Raw genomic sequence first — 25,251 nt, 5'->3', positions numbered from 1 at the left:
AGACCATTCCCAAATCATAATGGTTCTTATCCCATCTTCCTTTCCTAGCTCCTCTGGAGAACCCGAAAGTGACCATTAGTAACTTTACCTCCAACTCCTTCATCTTGAGCTGGCCAACTTATGACAGCAACTTCCAGTCTGCTTTTATAGAAGGGTACCGTGTGTACCTGAAATCGAAGGAGATGCAGTGCCACCCAAAAGGGAAGAGGACGATTCTCCCAGGTGATGCTTGCTCTTGTTCACCTAGACTCATTGCACCATTCCAAAAGTAATGAAATCAATGCTGAGTCTGGCCTCAGAGCTACGAAAAAGCACAGAAAGGCCCCTTAGGTGATCAGGCCAGTCTGGGGACCAGGCTGATGCTCTCCCCATGTCATTTTAGAATCAATAAGCAAACATGTGTGAGTATAGGGAGTGGTACTTTAATTCACTTTAAAACTAATGCAGGCCTGGCCATCAGTACCTTAAGAAATCCTTCCACTTACAAAACTTTCCTGCTTTTCCCAGTCACCGCCTTGAAAATCAAAACAAACAAGAAAAGTTTGCCAAATGTCAATATTTTTATTTCCTTATTTGTTTGTGGTGCTAAGGACCACAGCCAGGGCCTTCCATGTATTATGAGTAGGAAGTCTGTCTGTAAGTCACATCTCTGACATTGGTTATTTTCTTCCCTTGTGTGTGCTTATTGTATCTGACAGAGTTGTGGACCTGTAAGATTACCATTCCCTGTTTAGTGGATATTTTGTTTATTGTGGCACATCTTCAAAATCAGTGAAATTATAATTTGGTTTGAGGTTGGTTCAAAAATGCTGATGGTCCAGAGATAGCTGGGGTATCCATGCCAGGCTCTGCCACTCATCTATTTTTCTTAATCAGTCAGAGTTCCATGTACCCCAGGTTGGCTTGAACTCACTATGTAACTGAAGATGGCCTTGAACTTTTCTGTTCTTCCCATTGGGATCAAAGGCATGTGCCATCATGTCCAGTGTGTGTGGTGGTGGGAACTAAACCCAGGGCCCGTGCATGCTAGGCCAGCACTCCCCACACTCTTAATATGATTTTCCTGATAACATTACTTTTCAATCTTAGATAATTCAGTGCTCTGTGAATATGAAATCAGAGACCCTGATGAAAAGGCATTCACTGTGGAAAACCTTCTGCCAGAATCCCTTTATGAGTTTCTCGTCACTCCGTATACCAGTGCTGGCCAAGGCCCCAATGAAACATTCACAAAGGTCACGACTCCGGATGAGAATTGTGAGTTTCTCTAAATCAAATGTTGCCCTTAAGATCAAGTTCTTTCATTTTATCTAGATCAGCAAGTTTCAATAATTTCTTCTCTCCATCCCTTCCTATCTCCTCCACATGTAAGTGTTATCCAGAATCCTATTCCAAGCCCCAGGTAAAAGCAGTTAGGTAAAAACCTAACTAATCATGATCTAGAACTTTCTTCTCAAAGCTGTTTTTCTGGGCTTTCTGCTCTGCTAATGCCTGGGGGGTGGGGGGGAGATAGTCAGAGCCTGGCAATGTGTGGTAAATTGGGCAGATAGGTCACCAACTCTGTGATTGTGGATCCTGTTGGGAAGGGGTCAAATTAAGAGATATGCCTTTCTAAGATGCATTTGGCTTGAGATAGAGGAAGGAAAGTCATAGGAGGAACTATATTTCCATCACAAATGCTGGCGGCCACTGACAGGAAGATGAGGAGAGAATGCAGTGAGGTTGCCGGGGACAATGTCTTGGGATGGCTCTTCTCACTAAGTTCACACATGCTCTTGCCTCTTACTTTCTTCCCGAATGCCTTTCCTTCTTTTAATCCCGATGCCAAAAGTCTGTAATAAATTTACCCGAAAAGCTTCAATTCTGCTTCAACTGGTTCATCCAGAGATTCTTTTCTGGTATGAAATCAAGATCCAGTCTTGAGCACTCCTAAAAAAGGAAGGGAAGTCTTGCTGTTGGCACTTCTAGCCAGTCTCTTGCTGCACTAGGATTTGGAGCATTGTAAGAGTGTGTGCACTGGTGGGTAGGGGTGGGGGCAATTAAAGAATTCACAGAAGGGCCAGGCTGAAGAGACCTTGAAGACACTTGTCTTTGAGAAAGAAATAGGCTCAAGCTGGAAGTTCCCAGCTTCCTCTGCGCAGAATCCATTCACTGATATCTGAGCTGCTAGTATGGGGCAATCACACTAGCTAGGATGGTAGTCCTTCAGTGTCCTACTTGGTGTCACAGACACATACAGCTGCAGCTGCAGGTGCTACTGTAACTGTCTGGGAAACTAAATCATGATCTGATGTCTCCAAGCCCTATGTCAGAATTCAAATCAGATTAAGATTTGAGTCAGCGATTTACAGGATTTAAGCACTGTTGCCACTTTGAAGTAATTTCGTTGGATGGGAGGGTGAATTTTTTGAGATTGGGGTATCATGTAGCCCAGGCTACACAGCTAAGAATGAACTTGAACTCATGGTCATCCTGCCTCCACCTAACTAATTCTGGAATTGTGGGCATGCATTGCCATGACCAAGTCTTAGAATGAGTTTTAAATTTATTTCTGTATTATTTTCCTCCACCTTCTGAATTTATTTGGTTTGTGCACACAAAAATGGTAACTTTATATTTTTAAGATTTCATTAATCTTTGTGGTAAATCTTATGACCTTAGCTTTATTAATTATATTGATTGAAGGAATTTCAATTGTTCACAACTCCCCTGATACTTTGTACATATTAAAATAGAATGTTAGGTGACTCTGCTAACTACACCTCAGCCCTCGTTACTTTGGAATGGGAAACAAAATTACATAATGTAATGCTGAAATTTCAAGTTGTGTAGAATTTTTTGCTCATTTTGTAGTAACATTTAACAACAGGTCCCTTTCTTTGTGAGCTGGTACTTTTTCTTTGAATGATGACTAGCTTACTAAATAAAGATAATGAGGCACAGAGAATGGAAAGTCTATTTAGAGACCTCCCTGGTGCCCATCTCCACTATTTCTGCCTCTGCTTCTGGACATTTGGAACTGTTTCCACTGGATTTAGCAAGCACACTGGCTCCAGGTGTTTCCTCAACATATGATGTTCAACTTAAGATACTTTTGAATTTATGAGGTATAAAAGCAGGTATAAAAGCTCAGAAGGAGATGTTCCTTCCATTTGATCTCTTTCCAGGCTGGTGAAATGCTGGACAGTGGCACAAGCCACAGCTCCAACAGCCAGGCCTATCCAGAGGATGCCCAGCGGCACTCTGCGGTAGGTAGCTGCTGTGAAGCCAGACTATCAGTAGACTGAGTGTGTGGGATGCATCTTTTGCAGTACTTAGAACCTATGGTCTATTGTCAGGATGTAGAACTGGGAGTAACTCTTCAGCCCTCAGTACAGAACTAGGCTATGTTCTGAAGGTTTGTTTTCAAAGTAGTTGAACTCAAACAAATGAAAAAATCAAATTCATTCTCTCTCTCTCTCTCTCTCTCTCTCTCTCTCTCTCTGTCTTTCTCTTTTTATCTCTCTCTCTCCCTCCCTTCTTCCCCCTTCTCATTTTTCAAGACAGGATTTCTCTGTGTAGCCCTGGCTGCCCATAGGTAGAAAAAAGGCTGGCATAAGCAACTTAAGAAAACTGGTAGCATTTGTGTATTCTAAAGAAAGCATGTGCTCAGTGTGGAGCTTGGACCCTCATTTTTCACAAAGAAACATCTGCATACATCCCCAACCACCCAAAACCACCTACAGACAAATGTTAGAAATCCCACATTCATGAAGTTCACAAACTGGAAGTATCCACTCTCTATAACTCTCTATAACTCTGCTATAGTCACACAATGGAGTATCATAAAGTAATAGAAACAAAATCTCTACAGTTATAAACCTGCAAGTGAATAACAACAGGTGTGAGTTCTGCTGTGAGGCTCTATTAGAGTGCAGAGAGAGAATGCCATCACACGCTTAAAAGACTAGCCTCTAGGTTGCTTGGAGATAAAGAGTGGTTGGGTTCCAGGGTGATGTTTCTCTTGCTCTGTATACAGGTTAGATGGGTGTGTCTAGGAGTGAAAATTCAGTGGGCTGTATGTGCATCACTGTCTCTCCCTTCATGCCCCCCCACAGAGGTTGAATATGCTAAGTTTGAAATTCCAAATTCCAAATCAAAACATTTTGAGGGTTACCATGCCACAAGAGAAAAAAATTCAATTTCTGACCTCATGTAATGGGACACACTGAATGTACTGCATAAAATTACCTTCAGGATATACAATGCAGATGAATCATGTATAAATTTTGTAATTAAACTCTCTTCATACATTTCACTATGAATATACAAATATTCCCCCCATTAAAAGCAATATGAAATGCTAAAAAACTTGTCTCCAAGCATTTCCGATAATGGATACTTGTCCTCTATTTATTCTTCAATAAAATATATGCAAATTCATGCTTTTATCAAATTTTAAAAATGATTGTAACACTCAAAGGGCAGGTCTTGAGAACACTTGAGAACTAGTGTGGGGCTCTACCCAGGGCAGCCTCCCTTCTGAAACTGCAGCACTGCCCAACACCCAGTGTCCCCAAACCAACACCCAGTGTCCTAAAACCAAGCTATTTTTTCCAGTCCAGGAAGATCTGGATAAGGAGTGAGGAGGGCAGGTAGGGGAAGCACACATGGAATGGACCATGTGTCCATACACAGTGTCCTCAGAACCTTCCAAGTCATTTGCTTAGGTTGATTACATGAAGCTGAGTGACTGATTAGTTGAACTGCAAGCAACTGAAACAAGGAGACCATTAAAAAAAAAAAAAACGGGAATGTTTGATGTACCTGAGAAATAAAGCAGAATTATTGAAGGAGATTAAGATGGACACAGGAAATTTAGTGTAAGACTAACTATAAGTCTTGTCTCCATTTCCAGTCTGCAGCCTACAAGTTTCATGCGTATTTGGTTGTTTTTTGACTCTTTGGGGGCACACCACCCAGCACCCAAATAAATACACTGAGACTTACTCTTACTTAAGAATGCCCAGCCTTAGCTTGCCTTGTTCCTAGCCAGCTTTGCTAAATTAAATGATCCTGTCTACCTTTTGCCTTGGGTCTTTACCTATCTCTATTTCTGTGTCTTTCCTTTCCTTCTTATCCTGTGGCTGGCTGTGTGGCTGAGTGGCTGGCCCCTGGCATCCTCCTCTCCTCCTTTTCTCATTTCTCCCCTTCTCTTTTGAGTCTAGAGTTCTCCTCCTATTTATTCACTCTGCTGCCAGACCCACCTATCCCTCTCCTGCCTTACTATTGGCTATTCAACTCTTTATCCAACCAGCCAGTATTTTTAGACAGGAAAAGTAACACAGCTTCAAAGAGTTAAACAAATGCAACATACAAAAAAAAAAAAAAACCAAAAACAAACAAACAAACAAAAAAACCCCACATCTTTGCATCATTAAACTAATATTTCACAGCATAAAAGAATGTAACACATCTTAAGTATTTCACGACTCACATGTACCCCAGGACAGTTCTGAATGTGGCCCTATTTACTTAAAATACTGTGACTTTTTAATGTTTTTTGTTGTTGTTTGCTTCTTCCTTCCTTCCTTCCTTCCTTTCTTCTTTTGTAACTCCATTGCATAGCTCCTGAGTGTGACCTTTGTAGGTGACAATGCTGTCACAATATCAAAAGGTAGGAACTCCTGAACCCAGCCAGTTTTTAATGTATGATAAGCAACCTTAGAGCCTCTGTGGCAGACAAGTATTTGTCTTCTGACCAGGGTTCCCACATCAGCATGACTTGGCTGACTGGGCCACCCTGACCTCCAGGCTTGGGTCTGATGCAGGTATGGTTCATTTAAAGTCATGTGCTCTCTGGTAAAGGGCAACAGTAAGTATACTGGGCATTTTCTTTTCACGGTGGATAAAAGAAGAGAACCCCTGCACAAATACAATGAAGCTCCTACCTAACCAGAGCTATCATCCATCAGTCATCATACTGGCCAAACTAAGGCATGGGGCCAGTCCTCAGATGAGAGGCAGGAAAGTACTCTCAACTACCACAGAGCTAGGATAGGGAGTGAGGAACTGGGCAGTTATGCTCTATTCTGTCAGACTTAATGTGTTTGACCTACCGAGTGTTGGCTCACAGCAAAAGGACCCCTGAATCGGTTAGTGTCTCATAGAGCCCACTTACTATGTAGTTGAAGATGACCTTGAACTCCTAGTTTCTGCTCTATCTCCTGGGTGTTAGGAGTGTTAAATGTATGCACCACCATACCCCACTTAGTTGGTTTTTTCTCTTCTGAGTCAGGGAGAAGTCAGAATGAATTTTCCTTGTAAATTTCACCCAGTTGAATTTCTATGAATGTAATAAATACAACCTATATGTGAGAAGTGATTTGTTTTAGAATTAAACTCATTTTAAAAAACCTCATATTGAGTCTTGCATAAATACATACATTTGAGGAGCAGTAAGCTCATAGTCTTTTATTCTCTTGGAGGCCAGTGCATATGTGAAAATGATCACTTTCCTTGTTTTTCTTTAGCCCACATGCTGCTGAAGATCATATTACCCATGACTCTCTTCATCTTGCTCATCATCATTGTGTGCTACTGGAAAAGCCAGTGGTAAGTGCAGAGGGAGCTTTCCGAGACACGCCATTAGACAGAAATGCTATGGAATAATATGCAGGAAAGAACAATAAAAGAAAAGGTTAAAAAATGTAGGCAAACATCTGTAATGTAGTTGACAATTTTGCCTTCTGGATCAGTACACTGGGAAAAGAACCATTTCAAATGTTGCCCCATGGCCCTACCTACTATTTATGCCACCTTATGCTTGGCAGCAATCTGCATGATTTATATAGAAAGAGCCATGGAGAGCCTGCAATAACACTGTAAGTACTATAGTTATTGTCATGTATTCTACAGATATGGAAATTAAAATGAGGAAGTGTTATGTCTTTTGCTTCACAGAGAATTATTCAGAGCTCTCACTCCTAACCATCCCTCTGAATTCCACTCCTCTGTTCCTCTAGGGTGAAGGAGAAGTGTTATCCTGATATTCCAAATCCATATAAGAGCAGCATCCTGTCACTGATAAAATCCAAGGTAAATGTGTAACATGTGAAGGACTAATCCAGCCGTGCATGGTGGCACATGCCTGCAATCCCTACCTTTGAGAGGTAAAGCGTAAGGGATCTTCCTGAGTTTTGAAGCCAGTCTGAGCTATACAGTTAGTTCTAAGCCTTCCATGCTACACTCTCTCAAAAACCCAGAGAGAGAGAGAGAGAAAGAGAGAGAGAGAGAGAGAGAGAGAGAGAGAGAGAGGAAGAGAGAAGAGAGAGAGAGAGAGAGAGAGAGAGAGAGAGAGAGAGAGAGAGAGAGAGAGAGAGAGAAGGGCTGATTTTGGTTTGGGGCTTCATTGATCAAAGTTTCTTACACCTCCTCAGGAAAAGATACTTAAGAGGCACAAACACAGCTATCAGACAGGCAATTGGATGAACTAGCTCAGCAGCAGAGTGCTTCTTTGTTTGTTTGCCTAGCATGAGTAAGGCCCCGGTTTTGATCCTAACATAGACCAAATGAATATGACTGTGTCTTGCTCATTGTGGGCTACCAGAAAAGTCAGTGGTGAAAAAGCATTTATCCAACCAGGAGTCAGCCACAGATTGGTTCTGTTCTGGTGACTCTTCTGGCTTTTGTCACAACCTTCAAGTTAACATGTGGCCAAGAAGGAACACTACATACATGATACACTTGGATACTCCCACAGTACATTTATGTTAGATGTTTGATTCCTTTGCAGAAGAACCCCCACTTAATAATGAATGTCAAAGACTGCATTCCAGATGTCCTTGAAGTTATAAACAAGGTAGAAGGCCCCAAGACACAGTGCATAGTCTCTGGGAAACCACACGCTGAAGATGTATCCATTAAGCCTCCCTCCTCAGTGCCAACAGAAGACGGCCTCTCTGGCCCTGTGCCCTTCATCTTCTTCGAGAATTTTACTTATGATCAGTCAGCTTTTGATTCTGGTTCCCATGGCCTCGTTCCAGGACCCCTAAAAGACACTCCATGTCAACTTGGACTATTGACCCCACCTGACAAGTTACTAAATGTTCTAGAAAAAGATTACATGAAGTCCCTGGCGGAAAGCCCAACTGAAGAAACTAGCTTGATTTATGTGTCTCAGCTGGCTTCACATATGTGTGGAGACAAGGACAGTCTTGCCACAAATCCACCCATGCCAGTGCACTGTTCAGAGTATAAAATGCAAATGGCAGTTCCGGGGACATTCCCACCACTTGCTCTGAGTGAGAATAGCAGCCTGACCTCAACGATATTTTTAGGTCAAGGTGAACAGTAAGATTAACTACTACCAACCCAGTTCATACACTACAAGCACTTTTGGGGATGTGGCTGGGTACCATGCCAACACTATGTGCCCTGGGCCTTGACTCCAGGAGCACCTACTATCTGCAGCACTAATTTATAAAAGATCATTACAGGTTGACAAACTAAAGACCAGAGCTATACAACTTGGCATTTGCCCTGAAGGCTTCCTTAGAAATGGCACATGCTGACCTTGTTATTTGCTCCAGGCTCTCCCTAACACAGTAAGCCTGACCCTGACATAGGATACTCATCAGCAATTTCACAGACCCTGTCTACTCGGGATTGCACAAAGTGGCTGTGGTCCTAGAATTACGGTTTGCCGTGAGAGAACTTCATGTAAACTTGACCTAATGTTTACTATTTTAAGGATAAAGCAGCTGGATCAAATATTTTTGATTAATGCCACAAGAGATTTATTAGTGCTATTGTGCAGACTTATCACATTTAATGGAAAGGTTACAAGCTAGATTTTGGCCTTACCTTGGAGTGAGAATTTGTAGTTACCGATAAAGTAAAGGAACTCTATTGGTGCCTACACTGAACCTAATAGGTAGGGCGTATGAATGGGACAGAAAGAGTCTTCACAGGTCTCCTGCCATCCAATTTACTGTGGTAACAGGATCGCAAAGAGCTCACGACTTAGTGTGCAGATGACAGCAGCCTGTTCAGTAGATTACAGTCTTCCTCCTTAATTTCTGACTACCTCAGAATAGAAAAAAAAAAAAAAAAAAGGACATTTCATTGAGAGATTCCTTTCGCATTTAATGTCCCTGCCCCAAAGCTGTATCTAAACGAACTATTTCCACACATTGTCTGATTCAAGAGAATTCTGCCTCATTTACATTCCTGACATACTATGTAGCTGCAATATGGGTATAATACAGCTCTAACCTTAAAATGTTCTATGGAGTTAAAAGTTAGTTCAGTATTGGCCCCAAGGCAGCATGTCTTCTCAGACAATACACTTGTCCTACCTGTAACTTTCTACATCAAGATCCAGTCGATTCCAGGAAGACAATATTTAAAAAAAAATGTCTGTACCAAACTCATATAGATTTTTACTTGTTATTCCTTAGATGCAGTATTAACAATTTCTATAGCACTTACATTTGTCAGGCATTAGTGCATGGCACACAAAAATACCCACTATACACAACCATTATTTTTAGATAAGGCCTGGACTTCTATGGGGCTTGATAACAGCCTAGCTCCTGTAAACAATCTCAGGAAGGTGTTACATACAATAGCTGGACAGACAGGTAGGTGTTCAATATATTATCTTCTTCTTGATGTTTGTCACATTGTAAAATAAGATAAAGAGAGGTTCCTTTTACCTTGTTCACTGTGAATATGGTGGGAAGGATGATTGTGCACACGCATGGCCATTACCAACACTGCAGCAATATCCATATGGCCTGTGCCCTCAGAAAATAGCTGACACCAACCATACATGCTATGTTAAAGCTGCACAGTCTTTTCTTGCCTATAACTAAGCCTTTTGTTAGAGAAAATGGTTCTGACCTAACCTAGTGCCAGACAGTATCATGAACAGTCTAGTTGGGAGGCAACTTTGGTCAGTCCTGCCAATACTGTGTCTATGTTTTTCTATCACAGTATTTCTCACTGGAAACTTGTACCCAGAAATGGTAATGACAATGATTTGTAAGTACATTCTTTCATTTCAATTTTGTTTAAAAAATAATCCATGAAACAAAAAAGTTATTTTTGCTGTTTGGATAAAGTCCAAATTAAAATATTTCATGATCACATTGTTTTAATTCCCTCAACAGAATGAAAACTTGAGCTGATAAATCACCTCATAAACTTAACAAAAGACTGTAAACTTCCAGGTACCCCTTCAACTTAAAAAGGGTTGCTTCAGCACTGACCTCAAATCCACACATTTCATCAGTTCCTGGACTAAGTCACACACTTCGAGGCGCCTTTCTTCCCTCTGTGGTCCCCTTCCTATGTCCCTGTTATAGTCCTTACTCCAAAAGCAACAAAACTAAATATGGAGGTTGAGAGGAAAGTGGTATTTTTGCTAAGTCTGGCTTATTTCAGTACCATAATGACCTCCAGTTCCATCCATTTCCCAGCAAATGTCTTATACTCTTTAGAATATAATAAATCCCATTGTGAACAAATCCCATTTTTTTTCTAATCCATCTACTGATGGCTCTCTAGGCTGGTTCCTGTCTTAGCTATTGTAAACAGAGCAGCAGTGAACATGGATATGCAAATACTGTGCTTGGCTGATTGAAGACTCTTTTAGGTATATATGCAGAACTTGGGTCATATGGCAGATGTATTTTAAATTTAAGGAACCACCACACTTCCACGAATAGAGCAAAAGATTTTGTATGCTATTCCAACTCACCCTCATCCCCACCAACATGTTTTCTTTCTTGATAGCAGGAATTCTTCTGGCTTGAGATAGAATTGCAAAGCATTTTAATTTGCCTTGTCCTGATGGCAAAGATTGTTGTACATCCTTTCAGATAATTTTTTTCCTCTTCTAAAAATGTCTACTTAGTTCATCAGACCATTATTGACTTTTAGTTTATTTAATTTTTGAAGTTCCTTATATATTCTAGATAAAAACCCCTAAGACTCTGGGATAAAATTCTTAGGTCTGAGAAACACATTAAGCAAGTTGCAAGATACAAAATCAACATCTAAAAATTCAGCAGCATTTCTTTATTCCAGTAACAAACTTGAAGACAAAGAAAGCCGGAAACAAACCTCATCCACAATTTTTTGTTTTTTATTGTTTATGTACATTGGTGTTTTGCCTGCATGTATGTCTGTGTGAGGGTATCAGGTTTCCATGAACTGGAGTTGTGAGCCACTATGTGGGTGCTAGGAATTGAACTCAAGACCTTGAAAGACCAGTGACCTTAACCTCTGAGCCATCTCTCCAGGCCCCATAACTAACTCTTAAACATCCTGAAAAGAGAAAAACCTGTCATTATCCTGGATTAGTAGAATGATGTAAAAATAACTATGTTAGTAAATGAGACTACACATTCAATGGAATTCTCATCAAAATTCAAATTTCATTTTTCATAAAACCAGATAAAATAATCCTAAAATTTATATGGAAACAAAAAAGTACTGTATATTCAAAAGCATTTCTTAGCTGGAGACAACATGATACCTGACCATAAACTATTATAGACTCCAAGCCATACAAACAAAAACATATGATATGGACACAAAAAGAGACACATAGACTATTGAGATACAGCAGAAAACTTGGAAATAAACCCTCACACTGACTAATATTTGACAAAGGTATAAAAAAAAAAACATGAAAAGATATGCTCTTGCTTTGTTCTGCTGGGCCCATTGCTCCAGGTAAGCATTGGGCCAGAGTGCGGGTCCAACAACCCCTCCACCTCCATGGAACTTCCTGGGTCTGCTCTGAGCACACTGGACCTGCCTGTCCATGAGGGACCACCTTGAGGATGGATTCCCCTGATCTTTGCAAGCGATCGCCTACTCTCTGCTGGAGGAGAGACCTCCACGAGAGCTTGGATCATCCAGAGCTACAGACATTGAACTCCTGACCCACCTACACCCACCGGGAGAGCAGGGTAGAAAGAGACTCCACCTTCACCTACTGGAAGAAGTGATGGGAAGATGGTAATATAAGAAAACACCCAACAATATGACACCAGCAGAATCTAGGAACTCTACACCAACTAGATCAGAACACATCAAAGCAGATGAAGTAGAAGACAATAACTTAAAAAATAACTTCATGAAAATAACAGAAGCCCTCAAAGATGATAAGAGAGAATTCCTTAAAGAAATGGAAGAAAAACAAAAACAAACAAACAAACAAAAAAACAAAACAAAACAAAAAAAACTTGGAAGAAATAGAGGAAAAGACCAAACAAAAAAATACAAGAAGTGAACAACTTCAAGAAAGTAAAGAAAGCCAAGAAAAACCAATCAAACAGATGAAGGAAACAATTCAAACAGTTCAAGACCTGAAAACTGACATAGAGTCAATAAAGAAAACACAAACTGAGACAATGCTAGAAATAGGAAAACTAGGTAAACAAACTATCAGGAACTACAGCTACAAGAAAAACCAACAGAATATAAGAAATCAAAAACAGAATCTCAGGCGCTGAAGATAAACTAGAGAAAATAGATTCATTGACCAAACAAAATCTTACATCCAACAAATCCTTAACACAAAACATTCAGGAAATGTGGGACATCGTGAAAAGGCCAAACCTAGGAATAATAGGCAAAGAAGCCCAGCTCAAAGGTGCAGAAAACATATTCAACAAAATCATTGAAGAAAACTTTCCCAATCCGAAGAAGGACATGCCTAAGAAAGTATAAGAAGCATACCGAACACCACCAAATAGACTGGACCAAAAAAAAAAAAAAAAAAGAAAAAGAAAAAGAAAAAAGAAAACAAAAAATAAAGTAGTACCCTCACCACATAATAATTAAAATACCTAACATACAGGGTAAAGAAAGGATATTAAGGGCAGTGAAAAAAAAAGGCCAGGTAACATATAAAGGCAGACCTATCAAAATTACACCTCACTTCTCCATGGAAACTCTCAAGGCTAGAATGTCCTGGATTAGATGTTCTACAAATACTAGGATACCAGCCCAGGCTAGTATACCCAGTAAAACTCTCAATCACTATAGATATTCAATGACAGAGTCAAATTTTCACAATACATATTCACAAATCCAGTCTTATAGAAACTTCAGGAAGGAAAACTCCAACCCAAGGAAGTTAACCACACTTACAAAGACATAGGCAATAGATAATCCCACTTTACCAAAACCAAAAAGAAAAAGCAGGGCAAATATACTCACTATACCACCGCCAACAACAAATCTAAAATAAACAAGAATTAACAATCAATGCTCCTTACTTTCCCTCAACATTAATGGCCTTAACTCGCCTATAAAAAGACACAGGCTAACAAAATGGATACGAAGACAGAATCCATCCTTCTGTTGCATACAAGAAACACATATAAGCTTCAAAGACAGACATTACCTCAGGGTAAAGGGTTGGGAAAAGATCTTCCAATTTAATGGACCCAAGAAGCAAGCAGGTGTGGCTATCCTAATATCTAACAAGTTAGACTTCAAACCAAAATCAATCAAAAGAGATGAAGGCGGTCAGTTCATATTCATCACAGGAGAAATACATCAGTACAAAGTCTCAATTCTCAACATCTATGCCCCCAATACAAAGGCACCCACATTCGTAAAAGGCTACTAAAACTCAAAGCTCACACAAAACCTCACATACACATAGTAGGAGACTTCAACACCCCACTCACATCACTAGACAGAACCACCAGACAAAAAAATTAACAAAGAAACAAAAGAACTAACAGAAGTTATGTCCTAATTGGGTTTAACAGATATCTATATAACATTCCATCCAAACACAAAAGAATTCTTCTCAGCAACACATGGAATCTTTTCTAAAATCAACCATATACTAGGCAATATAACAAACCTCAACAGATACAAAAAAATTGGAATAGTCCCTGTATCTTATCAGACCACCATGCTTTAAAGTTGGAATTCAACAACAATACAAACTGCAGAAACCCTACAAACTCATGGAAACTGAACAATGCGCAATTGCACCATTCCTGGGTCAAGAAAAAAAATAATGAAATTAAATATTTCCTAGAATTCAAAGAGAATGAAGACACAACGTACCCAAATTGATGGGACACTTTGAAAGCACTGCTATGAGGAAAGTTGATTGCACTAAGTGCCCATATGAAAAAAACTGGAGAATAGTCACAATAGAGAATTAACAGCAGCACAAATGAGCCCTAGAACAAAAAGAAGCAAACTCATGCCTGAGGAGTAGATGCCAGGAAATAATCTATTTGAGGCCTGAAATCAATAAAGAAGAAACTAGGAAACAATAAAAGGTTCAATGTAACAAAGAGTTGGTTTTTCAAGAAAATCAACAAGATAGACAAACTTTTATCCAAACTAACCAAAAGCAGAGAGAGACAACATGTAAATCAACAAAATCAGAAATTAAGAGAGGAACATAACAATGGACAATGAGGAAATCCAGACAATTTTCAGGTCATACTTGGAATACCCGTACTCCACAAAATTTGAAAATTCAAAGGAAAAGGACAATTTCCTGGATAACTACTACTTACCAAAATTAAATCAAGAACAGAGAAGCAATTTAAATAGACCTATAACCCCTAATGAAATAGAAGCAGTTATCAAAAGCCTCCCAACCAAAAAGCAGCCCAGGGCCAGATGGCTTCACTGCAGAATTCTATCAGAAATTCAAGAGCTAATACCAATACTTCTCAAATTGTTCCATACAATAGAAGCAGAAGGGTCATTGCCAAACTCTTTTTATGAGGCTACAATTACTTTGGTACCCAAACCACACAAAGACAAACTAAGAAAGAGAACTACAGATCAAAATCCCTCATGAACCTTGATGCAAAAATACTCAATACTGGTAAATCAAATCCAAGAACACATCTGAGATATCATCCACCATGACCAAGTAGGCTTCATCCCAGGGATGCAGGGATGGTTCAACATATGAAAATCTATCAATTTGGTCCACCATATACACAAACTGAAAAAGAAAAACCACATGATCATCTCACTAGATGCTGAAAAAGTCTTTGACAAAATCCAACACCCTTTTGTGATAAAGGCCTTGGAGAGACCAGGATAACAAGAACATACTTAAACATAATAAAAACACACAGTGTAAGGATTCAGGCATCATGCTGGCCTGCCCCCGTTACCTGGCAGAATGCACTAAGGCAGTACTCTGGTCAGCCCTGGGTTCCATGAGTACTAGCAGGTAGGTGTAAAGGACCCCTTTAAAAGTCAAACCCCTGCCCACTTATGCTCTCTCCTGCTTTCGGTTGGCTACCAGGCACACCCCCCCCCCCCCCATTTTCTCTTCCCCTCTCTCTCCTCCTCTCTCCTCTTCTGTTTTCAGTGCCTCTATGTCTCTTCCTTTCTCCCTCACTCTCTGCCTGGTATGTTATTCCCTCTGCCTTGCCTTCTCAGTCACCCTCACCTGCTGTGGAACCTGCTATGTTCTCCCTTGTGGTCCCTTATCTTGGGACCCACTTGGGACCCTCACTTGGGACCACCCCCACCCCCTTATCCACCTTTTATTCTTATAAGTGTAACTAAAGAACAATATTTTAAAGAACAACATACAGTAAACCAACAGCCAACTTCAAACTGAATGGAGAGAAGATTAAGGTGATTCCTCTAAAATCAGGAACAAGACAAGGCTGCCCACTCTCTCCATATCTCTTCAATATTGTACTTGAAGTTCTAGCTAAAGCAATAAGACAACAAAAAGAGACCAAGGGGATATAAATTGGAAAGAAAGAAGTCAAACTGTCACTATTTGCAGATGATATGATAATTTACGTAAGTGACCCGAAAAACTCTACCAGGGAACTCCTACAACTGATTAACACTTTCAGCAAAGTGGCAGGATACAAGATTAACTCAAAAAAAAAAAAAAAAAAAAAAATCAGTAGCCCTACTATATACAGACGATAAAGGGGCAGAGAAAAAAAATCAGAGAAACATCACCCTTTACAATAGCCACAAACAACATAAACTATCTTGGGGTAATGCTAACCAAACAAGCAAAAGACCTATATAATAAGAATTTTGAGTCTTTAAAAAAAGAAATTAAAGAAGATACCAGGAAATAGAAAGATCTCCCATGCTTTTGGATAGGATCAAAATAGTAAAAATGGCAACGTTGCCAAAAGCAATCTAAAGATCCAATGCAATCCCCATCAAAATCCCAGCACAATTCTTCACAGACCTTGAAAGAACAATACACAACTTTATATGGATAAAACAAAAGACCCAGGATAGCCAAAACAACCCCGTACAATAAAGGAACTTCTGGAGGCATCACCATCCCTGACTTCAAGCTCTACTATAGAGCTATAGTCCTGAAAACAGCTTGGTATTAGCCCCAAAATATATGGGTAGATCAATGGAATGGAATTGAAAACCCTGATATTAACCCACATACCTATGATCTTCTGATTTTTGACAAAGAAGCTAAAATTATACAACGGAAAAAAAGAAAGCATCTTCAACAAATGGTGCTGGCATAACTGGATGCTGGAGTGCAAAACACTGAAGATAGATCCATATCTATCGGCATGCAGAAAACTTAAGTGCAAACAGATCAAAGACCTCAACATAAATCCAGCCACACTGAACCTCTTAGAAAGAAAGTGGAAGGTTCCCTTGAATTGGCACAGGAGACTGCTTTTCTTTCTTTCTTTTTTTTTTTTTTTTTTCCATAACACCAGTACCACAGACACTGAGATCAACACTTAATAAACGGGACCTCCTGAAATTGAGAAGCTTCTGTAAGGCAAAGGACACAGTCCACAAGATAAAACAGCAGGCCATTTCTATTTTCAAATCCTTCACAATAATGATTTGAGATTAAAAAGTTTAGTGTGTCAGATTAAATTCTGAAGAATGCCAAGGAAGTACAATTACTTTAAAATTGGGAACAGCCCCTTCACGGTATAAGACCATCCTCATTTGTAGGACCAAATGGCCATATTTCCTGGAAATTGCACTGTCAACATCAGTATCATGTGATTCAAGTTAAGGCCCAGTGACAAAGGTTTTCAAATAAAGTAACACTGCCACAAGTTTAAGAATTTTAAGTACATTTTATTAACAATGAATCCCTTTGATAAGATTATGTTTCAGGAGGCTTTAATGCCCTTAACATAAACTGTACACATTATACAAAAACAATAAAACCACAACAACAAAATCAAGGTGAGCAAAACCATTTGGGAACAAATCTTATTTAAATTATACACAACTCAATGAAATATTCTTAAGGAAAATATATAAATACTTTTTCTTTCTATGTTACAGTTATACAATATAAATCAGATTTCAATGTCTGTTCAGTGACCTACAAACACCAGAACCTCCAAAAATGTAGCAGCGTATTACTAAATAAAAAAAGGTCATGTGGTCAGAGAGCATTGAGTCTGAGATTCTCTTTACAATCCCTTACCACTTTTCAAAGCTAATTTAATTTACATCATTTGTTTCACAATGCATTGTTAGGGTTTCTGACAGGCCAGTAATGAAACATTTTTCAACAATCATACATAAAAAATTTTCACTATTCCCTCTCTGCCCCAAGACTTTGCATTTTGTGCTAGACCAACCTAGTTAAATGGGAAAATTGTAAGATATGTTTCCTTTTTGGCATATTTTCATATTAACTATCTTGTAGAGTCAAATGTGCAATCCATGCATCTGTGGCAGAGTTATCCACCTAACTATAAAAATACTCCAAATGGGAGGAATCCCACATTCTGTGAGTCGTATAAATGTATTAGAAATGAAAACCCCCATGGGAACCTGTAATTAAAAGAACAAGGCTCCTCGAAAGCCTTGTGCAGACTGCTGTGTCCTTCATAAGTTCACTGGCATGCCTGAAGTGGGTCTCGGTGTAGTGACACTCTTGAAGATAAGATGGGAACAACAGACTCTGCCAGTACGGAGGAAATGGAGTTCTTTGCCAACCTACACTTAGGAAAATCTGAAATGTTCATTACAAGCAGCTTTTCTTGGAAGTGTCTCAAACAATTCTACTTTTCTTTTCTGGATTGTGAATTTGAGACAAAATGGAAGTAAAAGTGTAAAGGGGGTGGGGGGAACCTTACTTCCGAAATACATTTCCCAAGTGGTCACAAATTCTTCACGCAAAATTAGCACCTCACTCTTACCACACGAGAATAACTGCTAATATAATTTGACGACAGACAATTTTGTTTCTTATTGCTTAACGATCTGTGCTTTGATATGGGGCATAAAAGGCATCCTCTGAAAGGAATGAAATAAAAATTTTATATAAATAGCAGTAGACAAATCTAAATAAACAGTGACATCTCACTTTGAACACTCGACCATGGTGACATGGAATTCAGCTTTAACCATCTCAAGTTCTGGACAAGAGTGGAATGCTGCTGAAGACACTGCTCCCAGTGACCTCGATACATCACCACAGCAACAATGCATGCACTTCCTAACAGCCTTATAATGTCACTGTCCCAGGGATGTCTATTCACTACTCTTTATTAGAAACACTTAAGTTAGGGAGAACACTTTCCTCATCCAATATACCCTAAGCACAAACAGAAAAAAAAAAAAAAAAAAAAAAAAAAAAAGACAAGAAATTTTAGAGCCTATTTTCTTATAAATACTAAATTTCTCCTTATTTTTCAGTATTTACTTAGTATGTGAAGCTGAAATCTGTTCTTGAAAAAAATTCAATTAGAAATGACAATTTACAATTAGAAATTCACAGCTTACAACCAGCTTAACTGTTCAAACTCCTCCAAATTATTAAATAATTACCAATAGTACAAATTTATGTGACTAATATTAATTCTAACCTCTTGAAAAACTACAGTATTGACATTATTTTGGTAATATCTATTATTTATAGATGATTTTTCGATGATCTCTATTACCATTGACATCATTCCTAATCTTTTTTGCTATAATTTAATAATCATAAAACACCTACACTAATCACTTGGCACTGCATGTAGTTTTCATCATGAAAGTCTACTTTTATACAAGTAAGTACTTAAAGGAAATGTATTCCACCTCCTGGTGAAACCATGGTTAAACCACATAGCACTATAAATTTAAGCACAGATAATTTCCTCCAATAGACTGATAACCACAAAGCTCCATCCCAAAGTAAGTGCTGTATGATCGATCTCTCTCTCTCTCTCTCTCTCTCTCTCTCTCTCTCTCTCTCTCTCTCTCTCTCTCTCTCACACACACACACACACACCTTTCAAAGTAACAGTCAAAAGTCAAAACAAACACCTGCTTAGAACACTAGGCACTGTCTTAATTTAAGGATGGCTGACTTAGGTGTGCAAGGATGGGGATAGTTTTGTGTGATGAAAAACAAACAAAAATAGTTACTTAATTTTTGAGGGATGAAACCACAGATTTTATACTCTATGTTAACTGAGGTAGTGTTTAAAATGAATGTCTAAAATGTTAATCCCATTATGAGTAAGACTATATTCCTTCCTTTGGAATTGTAACCATTATTTGGCCTAGTATCTCTGACATTTGGTTCTCTGGAAAGGCAGTTTTATTATCCAAGACCAAAGACCAAGGTGATAGGCAATGCTCTTAGAAGTACTGTTGACATTTAAACAAACACTTGGGTTCGGTGATGAAGTTCAAAGTTTTACCCTCACTGGATTTTCTGAGGGAATGAAAAGAACCGTGTTGTAACATGAGCAGCAGCTTAGAGCCCTTGTCTGCTTTATCGTCATGGAAGTTGCCACACAGTGCATGTAAGAACAACTTGCTGAAGTGCAGTCAGAGGAGTTAGGAGGGAGATGAACTGCTTCATCCTAGTGGGAACTTTCAGTGCCAGTTAAAAAATCTCTGTTCTGTTTCCCAGGTCTTGCAAACAAGCCCATTATGAAAAGGGTGTACAACATGGGAAAATATGGACTGATGTCTATGATGGTGTTCAAGCTGATATGTAACTGTAAAAATGGGCTACACAGAGCAGTTACAAAAGGGTCCTAGTCAGTCCAGCTGGATGTTTTTGTTCTATACATATGATTCCAAGAAAGATAACCCTTTCACTCACAAGCATTCTAGTAATGATGTTCATGCTACCTTATGTACAAATTTGCATATTTAATTTCTGTAGATTTCCAAATATCTTTATACATACACAAACTAGACAGACAGACAAAACCCTGCCTTTATCAACTTCACACATGTGATAAAGGCAATGACTGTACTCTTCAACTCACCTACAACTGCAATTATTTTGTGCAAAACAAGAATACTAACAAAAATGACATTGTCGCAGCTTTATAATTTAGTAATTAAGGATTTTCACCACAATTTTTAATCTTAATGAGTCTCAATAACTTTTTAAATGCAAATATGGCTCTTCCTTTTTACATGGAATGTGTAAATTTCAGGCAAACTTGTCTTTTCTTTAAGAGATCGGAAGTATCACTTAATGCTTTCCTTTGCTTTGGGTGCAGACTACTAATACTTGCTCATTCTGTTTAAAGTAGTGATGAGAGGAGCTCATGAGGATGGAAATTCACTGGGTGTGTGTGTGTGTGTGTGTGTGTGCGTGCTGGACATGGGAAGTATTTCAATTTAACTATTTATTTTACTCAACAACTGTAGTGAAAAACCTTAATCGGTACAAATAACCTTTAACAACATATTGCAAAAAACCTGAAGAGATGGAAAACAAATAAGCATCTTTATGCACTCTAACAACATAAAATAACTCTCAAGTTCCAATTGTTGAGGCTCTTCTTTTGCTCCGAGGTCAGAGACCTTTGAAGTAGTGTTACAAACGTTAAGGAAATGTGGAAGGGCCAACGAAGCCCCGACACCAGCAGATACAGCACAGCCTGTAGGATAACAGGGCACAGCCTCAGCGACAGTCACTCCTGCTTCCCACGAATTAGCGAACAAACAAGGCATCCTTTTAATTTACCCTTAATTAAAAAGCATTTAGAAATAACTATGCGAAGGGTGCTTCTTCAGGTCCTGCTTTTCTTCCACTGCCATTATGCTTTTAAAATAAAAAAATAGAAAACCTATGTAGGTTCAGTGCTTGGCTCTTACATCTAATGGTAACTGATTTACAACTGTGGTAATGAATCACAAACCCCACGAAGGGCCCAACAGAGAAGAGGAAGTTGGCTTGGTTAGGGATGACAGCAGTCACAGCTGTTCTGTACCAATGACTGCTGGGACAGCGTCAGAAGATACTCCTGTCTCGCTGATAGTCAGCATTTCGTGAGGCCTTTAGGAAATCCACCAGTATGGATAAATATATAGTATCTAGCTATAAGCATCATAAATATGAGGTCAGGATTCGGCAGATTCATCAACTGAGGGTTGTTTTGATGGAATTGCCAACACAGCCTCTGCTTCTTCATGCATCTAAGAAAAAGGGGTAACTTGTTAATTTTTTTTTAAAAACAAAAATGGCATATAATGTAGAAATACTCTTTTAATTTCTTCAAGTATTGAATAATTCTGGGAGACAAATTTCAGAAATATACTTTACTTACTTGTAAAAATTGTACATCCTGAAATAACTCTTGTATGAACCTCCGGCATGGAAGTCTAAATGTGCAGTGTGACAACAAATGAGAAACTTCAGAATAAAGGCATATGTCATCAAATGTTTGAGGATACTTCTCTTTAATTCTAAAATGAAAAGACAGACTATGTTGTGATAAAAAAAATATAACCATAATTTATTCATTTAACCCTTTAAAATGATACTTTCTGCTATTTTTTTTTCCCCTATAGATACTGACAGGATGTAATGTTAGTAATGATGGCTTACAAATATGTCAATCAGTTTGTCTGTCTCTTTTTTCATTTTTGCTATTGGGTTTCATGTAAGCCAGGCAAACCTTGAACATGATTCCATCTCCCTAACATCCCAGATGGTCCTGCCTTTACCTCCCAAGTGTGGGGATTACAGGCATATGTGGCCATACCTGGCTTATTACAAAGTACTTCTATTTCACACATCTTTTGTGTGCAAATAGAGACGATTTGCTCAAAATCATTTTTCTTTTCATTCATCAGGCTGCTTTGAGTAAGAAAGACAATAAAAATCCTAAATATTTTCTTAAAAGAAACAAATTGAACCAGGAAATTCCACCAGTTTATCATTTAGGCTTACTTCTAAAATGTTTGGTCTTAGGTCTTTCTCACTTTCTTGAAATCTGATTGAGAAATCTAAAATGTTTTGTTTTTGTATTTGAGCTATAGTCACCAACAATTATGCCAGAAACTGAAATTTAGGAATTAAAAAAAATGTTTTATAGGTTTAAAATAAGTAAGTTATTTATTTAAAAAACCCCAAATTCTACCAAGAATAAAGAAAGGGAACAAATGGACAAGACAGCTCCTGCTTTTAGATACAGTTTTCCATTTTCTGCAGATTTGTTTGAAAGTCTCGCTGCAGTCTCACTTTCCCTTCAATCTGCTTTCCAGACAGAGGTACCACAGGGAAGCATCTTTAAGCCCCACCCCACACATAGGAAGGTAGCCTGTGACTGCTGTTGTACAACTCTAATCAGTGCAGGTACCTTTCTGCAACTTACAAAGCAGAACAAGCTGACAACCTTCATGGAGGTACTCACGTCAAAAGTCCTGTCTCATGACACTTGGTAGAAACTGAACTACTCAAATTGACAACTAATCGTAGCACTTCTTTACGAAGCAGGATGCGGCACATTGGAGTATCATCTGGAATGTTTTTTACACCTGAAATGAAGATGTCAGTATGAAGTCACTTACTATATCACAATGTAGAAATGATTACAGACCATCAACAAAAGCAACTAAAATTGGAATCAACCACACAAAATCTGCCAACGATACAGGGGCAAAGCTCTAATAGAAGTAGACCACTGAGAGGGAATGGTCTGTTAATGGCTGGCATAGGTACAGTATTTAAGAGTCTGCTAAATGTCTAACCTGTCACAGCTATGAGACAACTCTGCATTACAGTACATATTCTAGCAGGCAAAAGCAACTGAATGCAGCTTTAGCAAGGGTGCAAAAGGTGAACCTAAAGACTTACCCAGGAGCAGCTCTGTGCTTTTGGTGCTGCTGGCTGAGCCTTCTTGGGATGCACCATCGCTGCACCCAGAGATCCCCGAGAACTTAGAGGGAACCACTTCTAAGGGATTGTGGATCGTCTGCTCACACCAATCAGAATACGGAATATCTTGAAGATCTGAAGGTAAAAGCATTTCGATTAGAGTTCATTCCTGTGCTAGGACTGCACACTCTAGAGAACTCCTTCCCTGATATCAACAATTTCTTTTCATGAAGATTTTCAAAGTAAATCTAGACTGCTAGGATGATGAGAGTTCAAATAAGGGAAGGTGCTTTCTTCTAGAGTTAAATTTTCATAGTAAAAATGCAGGAATAAATCATTAATTTTCAAGCAAATATGTATAAAAGAATATACCTTATTACCTTCTCCCATCCTTTCTACCTCTATCTGAATGCCTCACCCAATAGTAAATGCAATTAAAAGCATAAGGTTATTTCAGAACTCTTCTATTTTAAATTTTCTTCTTGTTCTCTCTGTGCACTGTGCCCATGGTGGGATTTTGAAGTCAACATAATATTAACATCTAATCTAAAATGCCCTGGCCATGGACCAGTGGGTTAGAAAGGTGCTTGCTGCTAAGTCTTATTACCTGGATTCAAGACCAGAACCCAGGGGGTGAAAGGAGAAAACCGACTCCAATCAGTTGTCCTCTGATCTTCAAGGTCCTGTGGCACATGCATAATGGCACACACGTGCATGCATGGTACACAAATACATGAACAAATAAAAAAATGTAATAAATTTTAAAGAATCCCTAGGTATTAAAATCAATAATGAAAAAATTGGGAAAAAACTGTTGGTCATCCTTTGGGGAATAACATTGGATATCGTACAAAAATCACACAAGCTTAATACTATACAACACAATGGAAGTTAATAAGCATTCATTTTGCTCATGAAAAGAGTAACTCAGAGAAGATATTTCACTAGAAAGTCAGACCTTCTAAAGGCTGGCCTACTTCCCTTCCTACATCATACCAATATGGAAGAAAAGAGGTTTAATCTTACCTAACCTTGGTTCCCAAAAGATTAACTTTGCACTACTTTTTATTCCACATCCAAACTCTTCTCAGATTACTACTTCCATATGCTAGATAGTTTTATGTCAACTTGATAAAAGCTAAGTCATCTGAGAGGAGAGAACCTCAATTAAAAAAAAAAAAATGTCTCCACAAGATTGGGCTTAGGCCAGAACACTAATAGGACAGGATCTAAGATCAACAATTTATACATGGAAACTCTAATGGAACTGAAAAGCTCTATAAGGCAAAGAATAACAGCAACAGGACAAAACAGCAGTCTACAGAATGGGAAAATTTTTTCATCAAAACCACATCCGGCTAACATCCAAAATACATAAAGAGCTCAAGAAACTAGACATCAATGGCATACAGATCTAAACAGAGAACTCTCAACAGAGGAATCGCAAATGGCCAAGAAACACTTAAAGAATGTTTTCAGCAACCTTAGTCATCAGGGAAATGCAAATCAAAACAACTCTGAAATTCTACCTTGCCGCCTGTCAGAATGGCTAAGATCAATAACACGTGTGACAGCTCATGCTGGCAAGGATGTAGAGCAAAGGGAGCATTCCTCTATTGTGAGTAGGAGTGTAAACTTGTACAGCCACTATGGAAATCAATATGGAGGTTCCTCAGAAAATTGGCAATCCATCTACCTCAAAACCAGCTATACCACTCTTGAGCACATAACTGAATTATGTCCCATCCTACCACAAGGATATTTGCTAACTATGTTCATAGAAGCTTTATTTGTAATAGAAGCTGGAAACCACCTAGATGACCCTCATCCAATGAATTAATAAAGAAAATATGGTACATTTACACAATGTTAAAAAAAAAAAAGCTTGAAACTTGCAGGAAATCATGATGAGTGGAGTAAACCAAACCGCAAAGACAAACATGGTATTACTCACTTATAAGTGGCTATTAGCTGTAAAATAGAGGATACATGGCTTTCCCTGGGAAGGGCAAAGAAAATAGATTTTGTGGGTAGATTGAGGGCAGGTGGGTAGAGTGGAGGGAGAGATGACTGGAATCTGGGGGCATTTCAGAGGTGAGGAAGAAACCTAGTGCAATGGAAACTCCTAGGAATCCACAAGGGTGACCCTAGCAAAC

The 25,251-nt window shown here is 38.8% G+C and overlaps 2 protein-coding genes across 2 annotated transcripts in view; one reads left to right on the top strand and one right to left on the bottom strand.

Moving 5' to 3' along the window:
• Window positions 1-10,118, top strand: part of Osmr (oncostatin M receptor) — a 51,645-nt gene extending 41,527 nt beyond the window's left edge. Inside the window, exons 13-17 of the mRNA XM_051182507.1 lie at window positions 49-222; window positions 1,090-1,257; window positions 6,513-6,594; window positions 7,005-7,077; window positions 7,775-10,118. Of these exons, the coding sequence (XP_051038464.1) occupies window positions 49-222; window positions 1,090-1,257; window positions 6,513-6,594; window positions 7,005-7,077; window positions 7,775-8,335 (1,058 nt within the window). The 3' untranslated portion in view covers window positions 8,336-10,118. The remainder of the gene's footprint in view (window positions 1-48; window positions 223-1,089; window positions 1,258-6,512; window positions 6,595-7,004; window positions 7,078-7,774) is intronic.
• An 8,559-nt stretch (window positions 10,119-18,677) lies between these two features.
• Rictor (RPTOR independent companion of MTOR complex 2) overlaps window positions 18,678-25,251 on the bottom strand; it is a 101,841-nt gene continuing 95,267 nt past the window's right edge. Inside the window, exons 36-39 of the mRNA XM_051182506.1 lie at window positions 23,075-23,230; window positions 22,632-22,755; window positions 21,543-21,681; window positions 18,678-21,411 (exon numbers count right to left, since the gene is read on the bottom strand). Of these exons, the coding sequence (XP_051038463.1) occupies window positions 21,337-21,411; window positions 21,543-21,681; window positions 22,632-22,755; window positions 23,075-23,230 (494 nt within the window). The 3' untranslated portion in view covers window positions 18,678-21,336. The remainder of the gene's footprint in view (window positions 21,412-21,542; window positions 21,682-22,631; window positions 22,756-23,074; window positions 23,231-25,251) is intronic.

The sequence above is a fragment of the Phodopus roborovskii genome, unplaced genomic scaffold, assembly GCF_943737965.1.
Source record: "Phodopus roborovskii unplaced genomic scaffold, PHOROB, whole genome shotgun sequence".
In the NCBI taxonomy this organism is placed as follows: Eukaryota; Metazoa; Chordata; class Mammalia; order Rodentia; family Cricetidae; genus Phodopus; species Phodopus roborovskii.
This window is presented reverse-complemented; position numbering and strand designations above follow the sequence as displayed.